This window comes from Galeopterus variegatus, unplaced genomic scaffold (genome assembly GCF_000696425.1).
Source record: "Galeopterus variegatus unplaced genomic scaffold, G_variegatus-3.0.2 Scaffold5035, whole genome shotgun sequence".
Classification (NCBI taxonomy): Eukaryota; Metazoa; Chordata; class Mammalia; order Dermoptera; family Cynocephalidae; genus Galeopterus; species Galeopterus variegatus.
The window spans coordinates 76,069-88,720 of NW_007731146.1; the positions used below are offsets into that span (position 1 = coordinate 76,069).

General features: G+C 36.6%; 1 protein-coding gene across 1 annotated transcript in view; it reads left to right on the forward strand.

The window, feature by feature from the left end:
* Positions 1 to 2,659: 2,659 nt before the first annotated feature.
* Positions 2,660 to 12,652, forward strand: part of GC (group-specific component (vitamin D binding protein)) — a 38,545-nt gene continuing 28,552 nt past the window's right edge. Inside the window, exon 1 of the mRNA XM_008588788.1 lies at positions 2,660 to 3,035. Within this exon, the coding sequence (XP_008587010.1) occupies positions 2,978 to 3,035 (58 nt within the window). The 5' untranslated portion in view covers positions 2,660 to 2,977. The remainder of the gene's footprint in view (positions 3,036 to 12,652) is intronic.

Here is a 12,652-nt window from a genome sequence, read left to right on the forward strand (position 1 = left end):
AGCTTTTCCCTTAAGAATAGGAACTAGACTAGGTTACTTTAAACATCCATTTCATCAGGTCACTTATCAGGGAAAGATAGTAATAATGCATTTTAATAATTTAAAGAGAATCTTGATAGAGAGAACACTCTGGCAAATAAAATCCTGAAGGTCATTTCTACTGGAGTACTGAACAGAAGAGCTTTTAAGTAGCCTGTAGCAGCATAAAAATGTTAAAGATACTGCTTTGGTAAAGTGTGTAAGAACCAAGAGGTACTTAAAGAAGACAAATGTGAAAAGAATTAAAGATGGGCTTTGTCTGCCTCACAATTTTGCCTATGACTGGCCCTGTTTAGGGGAAAAATCTACAGTTCTTCTGAAGCCAATAGCAGGATAAAGAAAGAGAAGCCACTTCGAATCAGTTCTTTATGGGAAACAGTCCTGTAAAATTCAACTGCTTAAATATTTAATGAATAACTCTTATTAAATATATACTACTATAATAAATTTCTGAGTTGCTATAACTGCTTCTGTAACAGAGACTGTCAGGAAGTTTGATTTTATCTTTTTTACCATTTTTTTTTTTTTCCTACTTGACTTACTAGAGTGATTATTGTCACATGAGGCATCCTATTTAGGCCAATTATGATTATTTCTTCCCAGTTTTAAAATTGCAGTAAGTGATAAACATTTGAAAGATTCAGGAAAATTACATAAATAAGACTGAAAAAAGGCTCATATATTTAGCTACTAGCACGTCAGTGCCAATTTTCTATTAGAAAAAGATGAACTCAGCCAAGAGAATGTATTTGACAGCTTATGTAGAGATTTCTCAAGAGGACACCTAAATGAGATGTTGCAATTCTTGCTACATGTAGTTTTTCATTAAACAAAAGTGGTAAATGTTATTTCAGAAGCAGAGGTAAAGTTATAATTTTTTTTTTAAATGAAAGAACAGGGTAGTCTTAAACTCTGTAGCAAAATTCATGGGAAATAATCCAAGTGTATTTTTGAATGAACTAATCATCAGAAGACTAAAGTACTGTTAAATAAAAAAGGATACAAAAGTATATATGTTTAGTATTATCTTAAATAAAAATGGAAACTACAGAAATAGACTGATGTGTTAATTCTCTCTGAGTTCTGGGGTTCTCCGTACTTTTTAAACTTTTTGGCACTCATTAGAGTTCCTTTATTTCAAAATAAATTACAGTAAGACTAAAACACATTTTTTAATTAACTCGCAAAGTAAACTAGGAGTTGAGTCACAAGAAAAATAGAAAATTTAGAAGATGTGCAGTAGGCAGGAAATTGATCCTAGAACAGGATACAGTGGTCCTTGAACAGAAAAGCGATCTTCCCATACTATCTTGAGCAATGTTTATAGTATCTGCTAATCTTTACCAACAAATTTCCATTGGCCTTACAGAGCTATCTCTGCTTCGATCATGCATAGTTATCTTTTTCTAACTAGCTGGACTTTATTTTCTGAACCTAATCTCCCTTCTAAATAGATGGAGGATAAGACTACAATTATAACTGCTTAATGCAGTTTATTGAGGTTTTGATAGAATCTTCCCATGTAGTTAATCTTTGGCTACTGAATTGATAATGGAATGCTAGATCACTGATCTGTGAGACCCAGGACAAAAGGCTGGCTTTAAAATCCTTCACTGAGTTCCAGCCCTCATTAGTTCTGACAACCCTCTCAGATAGAAATTTAGAGAGTCACTGGAAGAAAGTGGCAATAACTAGAATAAGAGTAATAGGTAACATTAATGCATATTACCATGTGCTAGATGTTATGGTAAGCCCTACACATGGGTTATCTTAACTAACCCACAACAGTCTTATGACAAAGGTACTAAGCATTATTACTACATTGCATATAAGGAAAATGAGGCCTAGGGAGGTAAAAATAAGTTACACAGCAATTAGAGTAGAGTAGGGATTTGATTCCAGAACCTGTGTACCCAACCTGTCCCTAACCATTTCCTAAAATGAGGGCTACTGCACAGACTAGGAACTCACCTAATTCCAATAAATGATCACTATCTGCCCCTCTCTGGGCAAGTCACAGAATCTACCTGGAGGTCTGTTCTCTCTTGTGTAAAATGAAGATGTTGGATTCCATGTCATACATGGCTACTGTGAGCTAGTGAGTTATATTATCATAAAATATGCCAGTTGTATAGCATTAGAAGGAGATTTAAACTAGCCATAGGGAGTCCGAACTTTGCCACTAACTTTTTATGATTAGGGGCAGGTCATTTAACCTCTCCAGTTATTATTTGCTTCACTTCAAAGGTTATTTTTAATATGCATTCCAGTGTTTCAAAAATTGTAATATACGGTATCACTATAAAGTACTATGCCATCATCTCAGGTAAAATTGTTTTATAGCACTGAAATTATGGGTTTAAGCAATTGCACTGAATTGGCTTCTCATCTTTTTCCCCTTATTACTTAAAACACCTGGTCTGCAGTATTTTTCGGGTACTACTTATACGCAGTAGATTTAAACAAAGACAGCAAAAGAAGCAGAGAGACAGAGAGAGGGAGGGAGGGAGGGAGAAAGAGAAAACTTCCAATTTTCCATTCATACCTGCGAACAGTAGGGAATGTCCAAAAAAGACACATAACCCTATATAGCAGGGAAAAATGTGTCCCTTACTAACACATTAAATAAATTTTAGTGAAAAACAGCAGGGGAAAATAATCTATATGCCTTGGTTCTTTTGCAGTTGGACAAAGTTAATGATTAAAATCTCCTAGATTTTCCACTATGTTACCCCAGGGTGTCTATTTGCCTTGATTGATGATGTTATTGTATCTCTTCTGGGCCAAGGATAACCGCCCCTTCTGTGCAGAGATTAATAATTGATTAGCTCACGGGAATCTTAGTAAAAGGGAGCTGGTTCCCTTTGGCTACCATCTTTTGGTTACCTCCCATAATCTACAGGACACAGGAGGTGCTGCAGGACTCCTGGGCAGGAAAATGAAGAGGGTCCTGATTTTCCTGCTTGCTGTAGCATTTGGACATGCTCTAGAGAGAGGTAAGATTTCTCTTGCTGTGACCATTTGCAAGAACTCTTACCAGTTTTATTTCATGTTACTACTTTAAAGAACTATATAAAAGATAAGAAACTGAAGAATTGGTGAATATATCAGAGAGAGAAGGAAGGATCAAAAAGGGATTCATCTGAGTTCAACTGTGCCATATAGTGTTGAATTGGAATAGCTAAAGAAATCAAGATAAGAGTCTCAATTTTAAAAAGAAAATGGAATTATGCGATGCAAATTATCTCTTGCCCCCACCTTTTTTGATAAACAAGATCTGAAGAGAGTGGTTTGAAATTAGGACATTTTAATTGTTAAGAAATAAAGCAAATGGACACTGTGATCCATCACTGAGCATTTTTTCAGACTTCAAATATACGTCACCAGTGGGGGCAAAATACACCATGTCAAGGACACATGAACTCATCTGAGATATTTCTATGTTCCTCTTCAAGGAATCCTATACATGCAGTATTTGAAGATGCAATATAGTTTTTAAAATATCCCAACCTAAAGTAAGAATTTTTTTATAGCTATGAAATACAAACATAAATGAGATAATTGAGGTGTATTTTTCACTAAAATTATTCTTCAAATGGGGTCTTCATCTTCAGAAAATGTTTTAAAACTTTTTAAATGATAACAAACTGAGATTATGTAAGTATATAACTTTATGGAAAGTTCCTAAGCTGTGGAATTCATAATCAGTTTCTATTTACTTTTCTGGCTAATTCTTTATTGTTTGTAAAGGAATCTGTGTTCATCCTGCTTTATAAAATTAAAATCTTCATTTTTGTGTTGCCAATTAACAGCCTCACCTAAATCATACATTAACATTCATATTAGTAATGTATTTAACCAGTGGAATAAAATGCATGTTCCCAGGAATTATTGGTTATTAACTGTGACATGAACCTTACTCCTGACTTTTCTTCTTTTTACATTCACTTTTCCTTGATCTTACTTTCATCATTCAAATTATTTTAAGTTTTGTCTTACTCATCTACAGATCTTTAAGTAAGTTATGGATCCTTAGGTAAGACTAAAAATTAGTATTTCTGAGATAGAGTAGGGTATTAAAAAGTCAAATAAATAAATTTTGTTCCTTATAAGACCTCTAAATAGGCCCAGTCCCAAGAAACCCTGAAAGCTTACTCCTTTGTGCAAGATTTCCCTGGGGCAGATCTGATCCTGAAAGATCCTACTGAAGCGGGTTCAGCTCACGATCTTCAAACACAGAAGATCCAGCAATAGCTAGGTCTTCAAATTATAAATGGAGACCATCACCTGGGAGTCATCCTCTTGGACTGCTGACTCCGTTAAGTATGCATTGGCTAACCGCAAAGAATCACAGAGTCCTTCGGAAAATAACAGAGCATTCCACGGTCTCTATTTTGACAGCCTCAGCAGTCCTCAAAGGATGCTAAAAACCTCAAGTCAGCTCCCTTGAAGGTCTGAACTTTAGACCAGTTACCCAGGTGCCACAGGTTAGTTAATATCCCAAGACATATAAAACACATTTTTAAGCAATAAGCATCCAATATCTGAGGAGAGTAGTCCTGACCTCAATTCTATAATCCTCTACTCTATAATACCTGGACACGATAAAAGACCAAGTCAGCAATCTAACTATAGCTAGGTGTGCTCCCTCGTGGCAGGAAGTAATAAAGTGTACAGATTAAAGAAGTTCAGGAGGACTCAGTTCAGAGTCTTCAGTGCCTTGGATATTGAGGGATTGGTTTGGGTTGTAGTTGTCTCTGCCTCTTACAGTTCTGGAGAGATGACCAGACACAGCATTTTTCTAGAACACTTGTTCCAAAGTACATTTCAATCAAGACACATCTTGAAAAAAAAGTTTCTATGGCCAAACATATTTTTAAAATTAGCCATAGATTAATCTTTCTTGGTGGGTTCACAATGTCTCCGTTGTCTGAAAGATTCTGAGAAATCCTACAGAAAAGCAATAATACTTAACTCAGAGTTTCCCAGACATATTGACTCTTTCCTAAAATGCCTATTACTATGGAATTATTCTTTAGAAATCTGATGTCTAAAATGGATACTGCTGCAGCCCAACATGAACATCAGTTGTAGTTAGGCCAGTTCTCTCCTATCAAACAGCTTTAGAGATTTGGTTCACAAGCCCTTGAGTGTATCTTGGAAGAAAAGGGCTTATCAAATCTGCTAAATCTGGGCCGGCCCAGTGGCGCACTGGATAGTGCGCCGCTTGGGAAGCGCGGTGGCGCTCCCGTCCGAGGGTTCGGATCCCATATGCAGACCGGTTCCCGCTCACTGGCTGAGCGAGGCGCGGGAGCAACGCCGAGGCTTGCGATCCCGTTGCCGGTCCCCGGTCCGGTACGGGGGCAACACTGAGGGTTGCGATCCGTTGCCGGACACGGAAAAAAAGACAAAAGACAAAAAAAAAAAAATCTGCTAAATCTGGATGGTGTCCTAAGAAAACACCCATTTTTGCTACCTCGTGAGAGGCAAGATGGCAGTGTGTGCCAGTTTCCTCCATGTGGCTTCTTTCCCCAGGACTGAAACAGATGCAGCACTAATCTAAAATGTATCCTTCCCTCTTCCCAAGAAACAAGCAACAAAGGCTGCAGCCACAGCTATACAAGTAGCAAGGTAATGATGCCAGCAGAAAATAAACCACTGCAGTTGGTAAGAGCTGTTGGCAAGAACAGGGTGTTTATTATGAACATTTTCCTTTTTATTTTAAGCATTTCATTTTCAACATATATATTTTTACTAAACATGACATCAAACTGAGAGAAGAAAGATGGTCCCTATTGGGTTGGTGGGTGAGCTATATTTTTCCTTCTCCTTTTTCCCAATCACAACAGCCCTAGACAAGGAAGAAGATAAAGAAATCTGTAAACGGAATTGATGACGCCCTCCCTCAGTATTTATGGTCATCTAACTTCTTTATTTTGCTTACTGCTACCTCTCTCTCCCCCTAGATTCCCTATTCACTCTTCTCCAGCCACACTGACCCCCACATTATCCCACACTCCATGTCCTCTGCACCACAGGGCTTTGCACTAGTTCTTCTCTCTTCTTGGAACACTGATCCCCCAGATATCCACATGGCTCCTTTCCTCGCCTCCTTCAGGTGTCTACTCCAAGTTCACTTACAGAGAGGGCTTTCCTGACCAACAGACCTCAGGTAGCACCTACCATTTCATTACTCTCTACCCCCTTACCCTGCTTTATTTTTCTTCTTAGCATTTTCTACCTTACCTTATCACCAGCTGGTTACTTGTTTATTGTAACCAATGCAGAATGTAAGCTGCATGAAATCAAGGACTTTATTTGTATTCCTTGCTGTAATTCCCAGTTTTAGAATACTACTTGGTATGTAGCATTTTAAAAAGTTTTTGTGTAATGTTATAAAATTAGTATTACAGTACCTGCTTCATAAGGTAATTTTAAGTATTGAAGGGAAATTGTCAATGAAGACATACAGTGAATATCATGGAAGGAGTACACTCTTTGTAAATGTGTATCATTGTTCTTATTTTATTATAATTATTATTATATAAAGTCTCCACTGTAGAGAATCAGCACTAGATTGTACACTCTGTGAATAAAAATAACAGCTAATATTTTATTTACAATGTGCCACCATGTTCAAAATCCTTTATATAAGTGAAATAAGCCAGGCACAGAAAGAGAAATACCACATGTCCTCACTCAGAAGTGGGAGCTCAAATAAAGAAAAGAAAAGAAAGAAAGAAAAAGAGAGAGAAAGAATCACAGTAATACATTAAACTTTCAAAAAAAATAGAACTGTGGTTATTAGAGGTGGAAAATGGGGGAAGAGGGTTGGCGAGAAACTAGTTAAAGGCCACAAAGATTGACTATGTTTTGTAAACATAAGCATACTAATTATCCCGATTTGATCACCACATATTGTACATATGTATTGATGTTCGATTCTGTACCCCACAAATATGTATAATAAAAAATATCTTTTAATAATTTTTTCAGACTTACAATAGCTTAGTGCTATTATTCCCATTTTACAGATAAGGATACTGAGGGAAAGAGGTGTTAAGTAACTTAGCCAAGGTAACTGAGCTAGTCATAGCAGATCGGAATTTTATACCAAGTTGTTAGGTTCCAAAGAGAATGCTCTGAATCACTACTTTGCTGCCTCTAATGAGACAGACACCTGAAATATGATCTTTTACTAAATTAAGAATGAGAAAAATAACCAGTCACTAACACCAATTTAGGTGGAATTAAGTAAAATTCATGCTGCTTACAGTGCTCATCCATAATTGGTCCAAAATCATTTCATCACCAATCCATGAAATTGGCTCTAATTTCTAACTTTTCTATTTATTTTCCTGTCACCATCACATCTGAATCATTTATTCAGTCCTTTAGCATCTTCTTGTTTATTTTATTCATTTTTATTCTCTGAACTCAATCATTTCCATATTCTATGAATTTCAGCCCTGAATTGGATCAGCCTGTACAGAGCATTCTACCATAGGTTCCTCTACCGTATTTTCTTTTATTTGTCTCTCTCCTTTACTTCTTACATAGATCTAGTTCCCAAAGCCTGTGAACACTACCTCTCACACCACTACACGTCCACTTACATTTCCGTACACTGGTTTACCCCGGCCTTTTCCCCTCCTTCACTTGGCTATCAAATGACTTCCTAACCAATCCCCTACCTCCCATACCTCTCCCAATCAATTTGTATTAATAAAATACAATTTAAAAAACCAGATATAATGTGATAAGTGAAATCCAAAAATAAATTAATTACATAGAAATCACTGTCACTATTGTAAGATTAATACATTTAATGTATTAATCTTGAGCATTTGTAGCTGGTAGGTGAAGATTCCAGGGATTGAGATGTCTGATGCAAATCCACCCCAATTCTGGCCTCTGGAGTCACCCAGTGGTGGCTGTGACCTCAGACTTAAACATTAATGGGTGTTTGGAAGGCAGAATAAAGGTCCCCAATGACATCCACGTCCTAGTGCCAGAACCTGTGAGTAGGTTAAGTTATACCACAAAGGGAGATTAAAGTTGCAGCTTTAATAAAGGTTGCTATTTGGCTATGTTTAAAATAGAACGATAGGGGCCGGCCTGGTGGCACCCTGGTGGCACAGGGTGCCGCTTGGGAGCGCGGCAGCGCTCCCACCAAGGGTTCGGATCCCACATACAGACCAGTTCCCGCTCACTGGCTGAGCGAGGTGCTCGCACGACACCGAGGGTTGCGATCCCATTGCTGGTCCCAGTCCAGTACGGGCGCAACACTGAGGGTTGCGATCCGTTGCTGGACACGAAAAAAGACAAAAAGGAAAAAAAAAAAAATAGAACGATAACACTGGATTTTCTGGGTGAGGCTAATGTAATCACAAGGGTCTTTAAAGGTGGAAGAGGAAAGCAGGAGAGAAGATGTGACTAAGGAAAAAAGACACAGAGAGATGCAAAGTTGTTCACTTTAAAGACAGGGAGGAGATCTGGAGCTAGAAATATGAGGCTGCCTCCTATACCTGTAATGTCCAAGGACATGGATTCTCCCCTAGAGCTTCCAGAAGGAACACAGCCCTGAGACCTGTGTCAGACTATCCAACAGAACTTTAAGGTAATATGCTTGTCATGTTTAAGCCCGTATGTCTGTGGTAATCTGTTACAGCAGCAATAGAAGTCTAATATGGTATGTTTCTGGGTCCTGCAGCTGGCGAGGACTTCTCAAAGGAAAGGAGTAGTGAGCCAAGCGTGTCCCTGTTGTTAGACAACCATTTTATTGGCCAGATCCAGGGAGAGTTGGACAGGAGATGACTAGGGTACATATTAACTCATTTCCCTGCTTCCTGGGGACTTTCTATTTTTATCTTCTCTCCTAAATTTCTCTTACCAGAAAATAAGTACTTAGCCCACCATCTAAGAGAAGGACTGGAGCAAATCCCTTGATGTGATATTAATATACTTTTTATCACTGAATTTACTATAAATGTCATTGCTAACATTCATTGAATGTTTACTATGTGTTAGAGACTGAATGTTTGTGTCCCCCCAATATTCATCTGTTCAAGCCCTAACCCACCCCACCCCATGTGATGATATTTGGAGGTGGGGCCTTTGGAAGGTTATTAGGTTTAGATGAGATCATGAGGGTGGAGCCCCCATAATGGGATTAGCGCCCTTATAAAAAAAAGAGAAGAGATCTCTCTTTCTTCACACACACAAGAAGGAAGGCCATGTGAGGACACAACCAGGAAGAGGACGCTCACCAAGCATGTGAGCATGCTAGCATCCTGCTCTCGGAATTCCAGTCTCCAGAACCATGAGAAATGAATGGTTGTCTCAGCCACCCAGTCTGTGATTATTTGTTATATCAGTCCTAACTAATGTTCCATGTGTTGTTAGGCTGGAGATGTGTAAGCATTTTTACAAGAATTAACTTATTTCATAGGAAAGCCTTACAGAGATCTTAAATTACTATTCCTTAAGTACAGCAGTGAGTTGATTAATCTCCTATATGAATATATTTCAATAGACTCCTAATTAACCAAAAAATATATAATAAGTAAAACATTGGCTATCAAGTTTTTCTGTGTTTACATCCCACACTTCAGTTTCCTTATGGGACCTACTCATTATTCTCCAAACATGACTTTCCCAACTCCCAGTATCTCTTCATGTTGTTCTCTTCACTTAAAATTCCTTTCCATCATTCATGGTCCACTTCAAGTAATATTTCCTTTTATTAGACTTTCTAAAAGCTTTCTTTCAATCTAAAGTTTTCATTCATAATGCTTTTTTTCCATCTCTTCTATGGCAATGATCATTATTGGCATTGTATAGACTCGGGTTCCTTAAGGAGTGGTGACTTTAGAGTTTTCTTTTGCAGGATGTCTTGATCCTGGTAGATAGTCATTAAAGACTTGTCTCATGCATATGTATAACAGTAGTACAAACTAACTGGATTTAGATAATAATAGTTATATAATATCTATATTAATTGACAGGTATATACTGTCTACCATTGAGTGGAAAGGCACTGTTCTGAGCATTTTACATATATTAACTCATTTAATCCTTACAACAATCCTATGTGATACAATCATCTCCATTTTACAAATGAGAAAACTGAGGAAGAACAGAGGATAAGCAACTTGCCCATTACCTAGGACAGCAGGGATTCAAATCCAGGTGGTCTGTATCCAGCATCTCTAACCCTAAATCATGATAAAATACAGCATCCCATGGATATATTTTCTTTGGCCCAGCAAAGTGTCTTTAAAGTTTAACATGACATGTCAACATTTTAAAACCTGGAGATTTCACATAAAAATCCAGATTTCTAGAGTCTCTGGAAGCACGAGAAGATATGGTAATAAGGGCCAAATTTTCACATGGTAATAATGAACTGGGGCTGAATTGTGACTGCCTTTGTGAATAAGACCTGTGGTTCCCACCAGGGGGCATTTTCCTTTCTTCACTTGGATCAGATGTAAGTTTTGCAGTCCCTAGACCCTGTGAGCATTTGAGTTTGGTGTCTTGGTAATAGTTTGAGACTCAATACCACCTAAGGAAAGGAATATTAACACATGATTATCTCCATTAAAAATAGTCAAAATAATTAGTTATCAGCCATTTAAATCACACATAAGTGAAATCACATATGGAGTCTTTAAGTATGTTTACATGTAACAAGTTGTGCTTTTCATTCTTCAGAAGTAAAATTTACTCAACACTTTCATATGCAAACAACTGTGATTTTGGTATCTATTAAAAATAAGAATATGACAGCAAGAGCACAGTCATAAAACAACACCACATGTTAGTCTTAATATCATGGAAGTAAATTCATGATTTTGTTATTATCGCTGCTACAAACACTAGCTGGCAATTGGTTTTAAAAATAAAATACCTTCATATGACACACACTAGATTTTTAAAAATATAAATAACAAAATAGATAGTTGGACTGCTGGCCATACCAACATTTAAGTGAGTGTTCCTTTTAGGCTTTCTTAGCAAATGTAGCTAAGGTATTATATTCCAATGACAACTGGAATTTAATACCAGTAAACATCCTTCAGGCAACAGTGGCATTTCATTTTCTGCTTATGTGATATTGACAAAGTTCATTATTAATTTATTTGTTTAGAAAGCTCTTTAGCCTTACTAAGATGGAGTGCTATAAAAGCACTTAAAGCAATCTAAATCACAATGCTTAGCACGAAATAGCTTTGAGTGTCTAATACTTATGAAATGTCCCATTTAAACTACAGTTCTTACAAGTGCCCAATAATGAGCCTTCAGGTTCTTGCCGTGATTTAATAAGAAAATTAGAAAATTTTATTTCATTCAGGAAACAAAAATATTGCCAGTGTATCAGAATAACAAAATTATTAAATAATTGTTTTGGCTTTAGTAAAATTTAATATACACAAATCTAGTTTTTATAGTTATAAAAAGAATGATTACTAATCTTTGAAAAGGAAGTTTTTCTATACCATATAATTCTATTTATGTTAATCTGTTGGACTTAAAAATGTATTTAAGTGGTTCAGGGGATATGCTTGATAATCGAGACATAAATAAGGAAACACATACGAAGGTACTTCAAAAAGTTCATGAAAAAATTTGTATTATCTTTTAATCCAATTTTTCCATGACCATTTAAAAATAACTTAGTATATAATATATCCTTGCCATTATTGAGATAAGTATATTGATAGGAAACAGTGAAAGGGAATCACCCATGTCCAATGTTTTCTGAAGTTTTAATCAAGATAGGTAGTGTATAGCTAGCCAACAAAGCAGAATCACAACCACCTCCTCTTTAGATCACCTCATAAAAGGCGTGTAATATGGAAATATGATTTTGCCATCCCTTACTTAATGATACTTTCTTCATGTTTTATAATAGATGCTTAATGAATTGGCTATTTTGGAACACTCATTCTATGTCCAGAATTGTGCCAGGCATCCAGGACCTGAAAATTTAGATAAGATCCTTTCCCTGCAATAACTTTCATAGAAAATGAAGATAATTTTACTTAAAGGGAACATAGTCAGTATTGGCTTCCTTTACAAGATCTATTAGTAAATGCCTAGTGAATATTACTTAAGTGTATGTCTCTGCTGAGACCAAAGCACTTAACTGAGGCTTTCAGCCAACCTGCTCACCTTTATATTTTTCTGTGCCAAACCCTAAAAGCTTGGGGTGGGGGTGTGGGGGGATGGTTTTTGATTTTTTTAAAAAAAAAGAAGGGGGAATGGAGAGAACGAATGAATTTTTTTCTAGAACTACTAGCCACCAATTAAGACTTCAGAAGGGCATGAATAATAATGAGTCTTTCAATACTGTAAACAGAATACTGTAAAATTCCAACAGAGTAATACTCTAACTCACAAATTGTGCTCAGAAAGTCAATATACTGTTCGGTTATTTGGAAGTTAAACACAATTTTACATAAAAATAATTTATACATAAAGATGAAGTTCTTAAAGTGACACACAAAAATATACTGTAAATATTGGAGGTGAGCTGTGATAACTACAAACTTCCTAGGATTTTTGTGAGGATTAAGTGAGATATTACATGTCAAATATTTAGAACAGT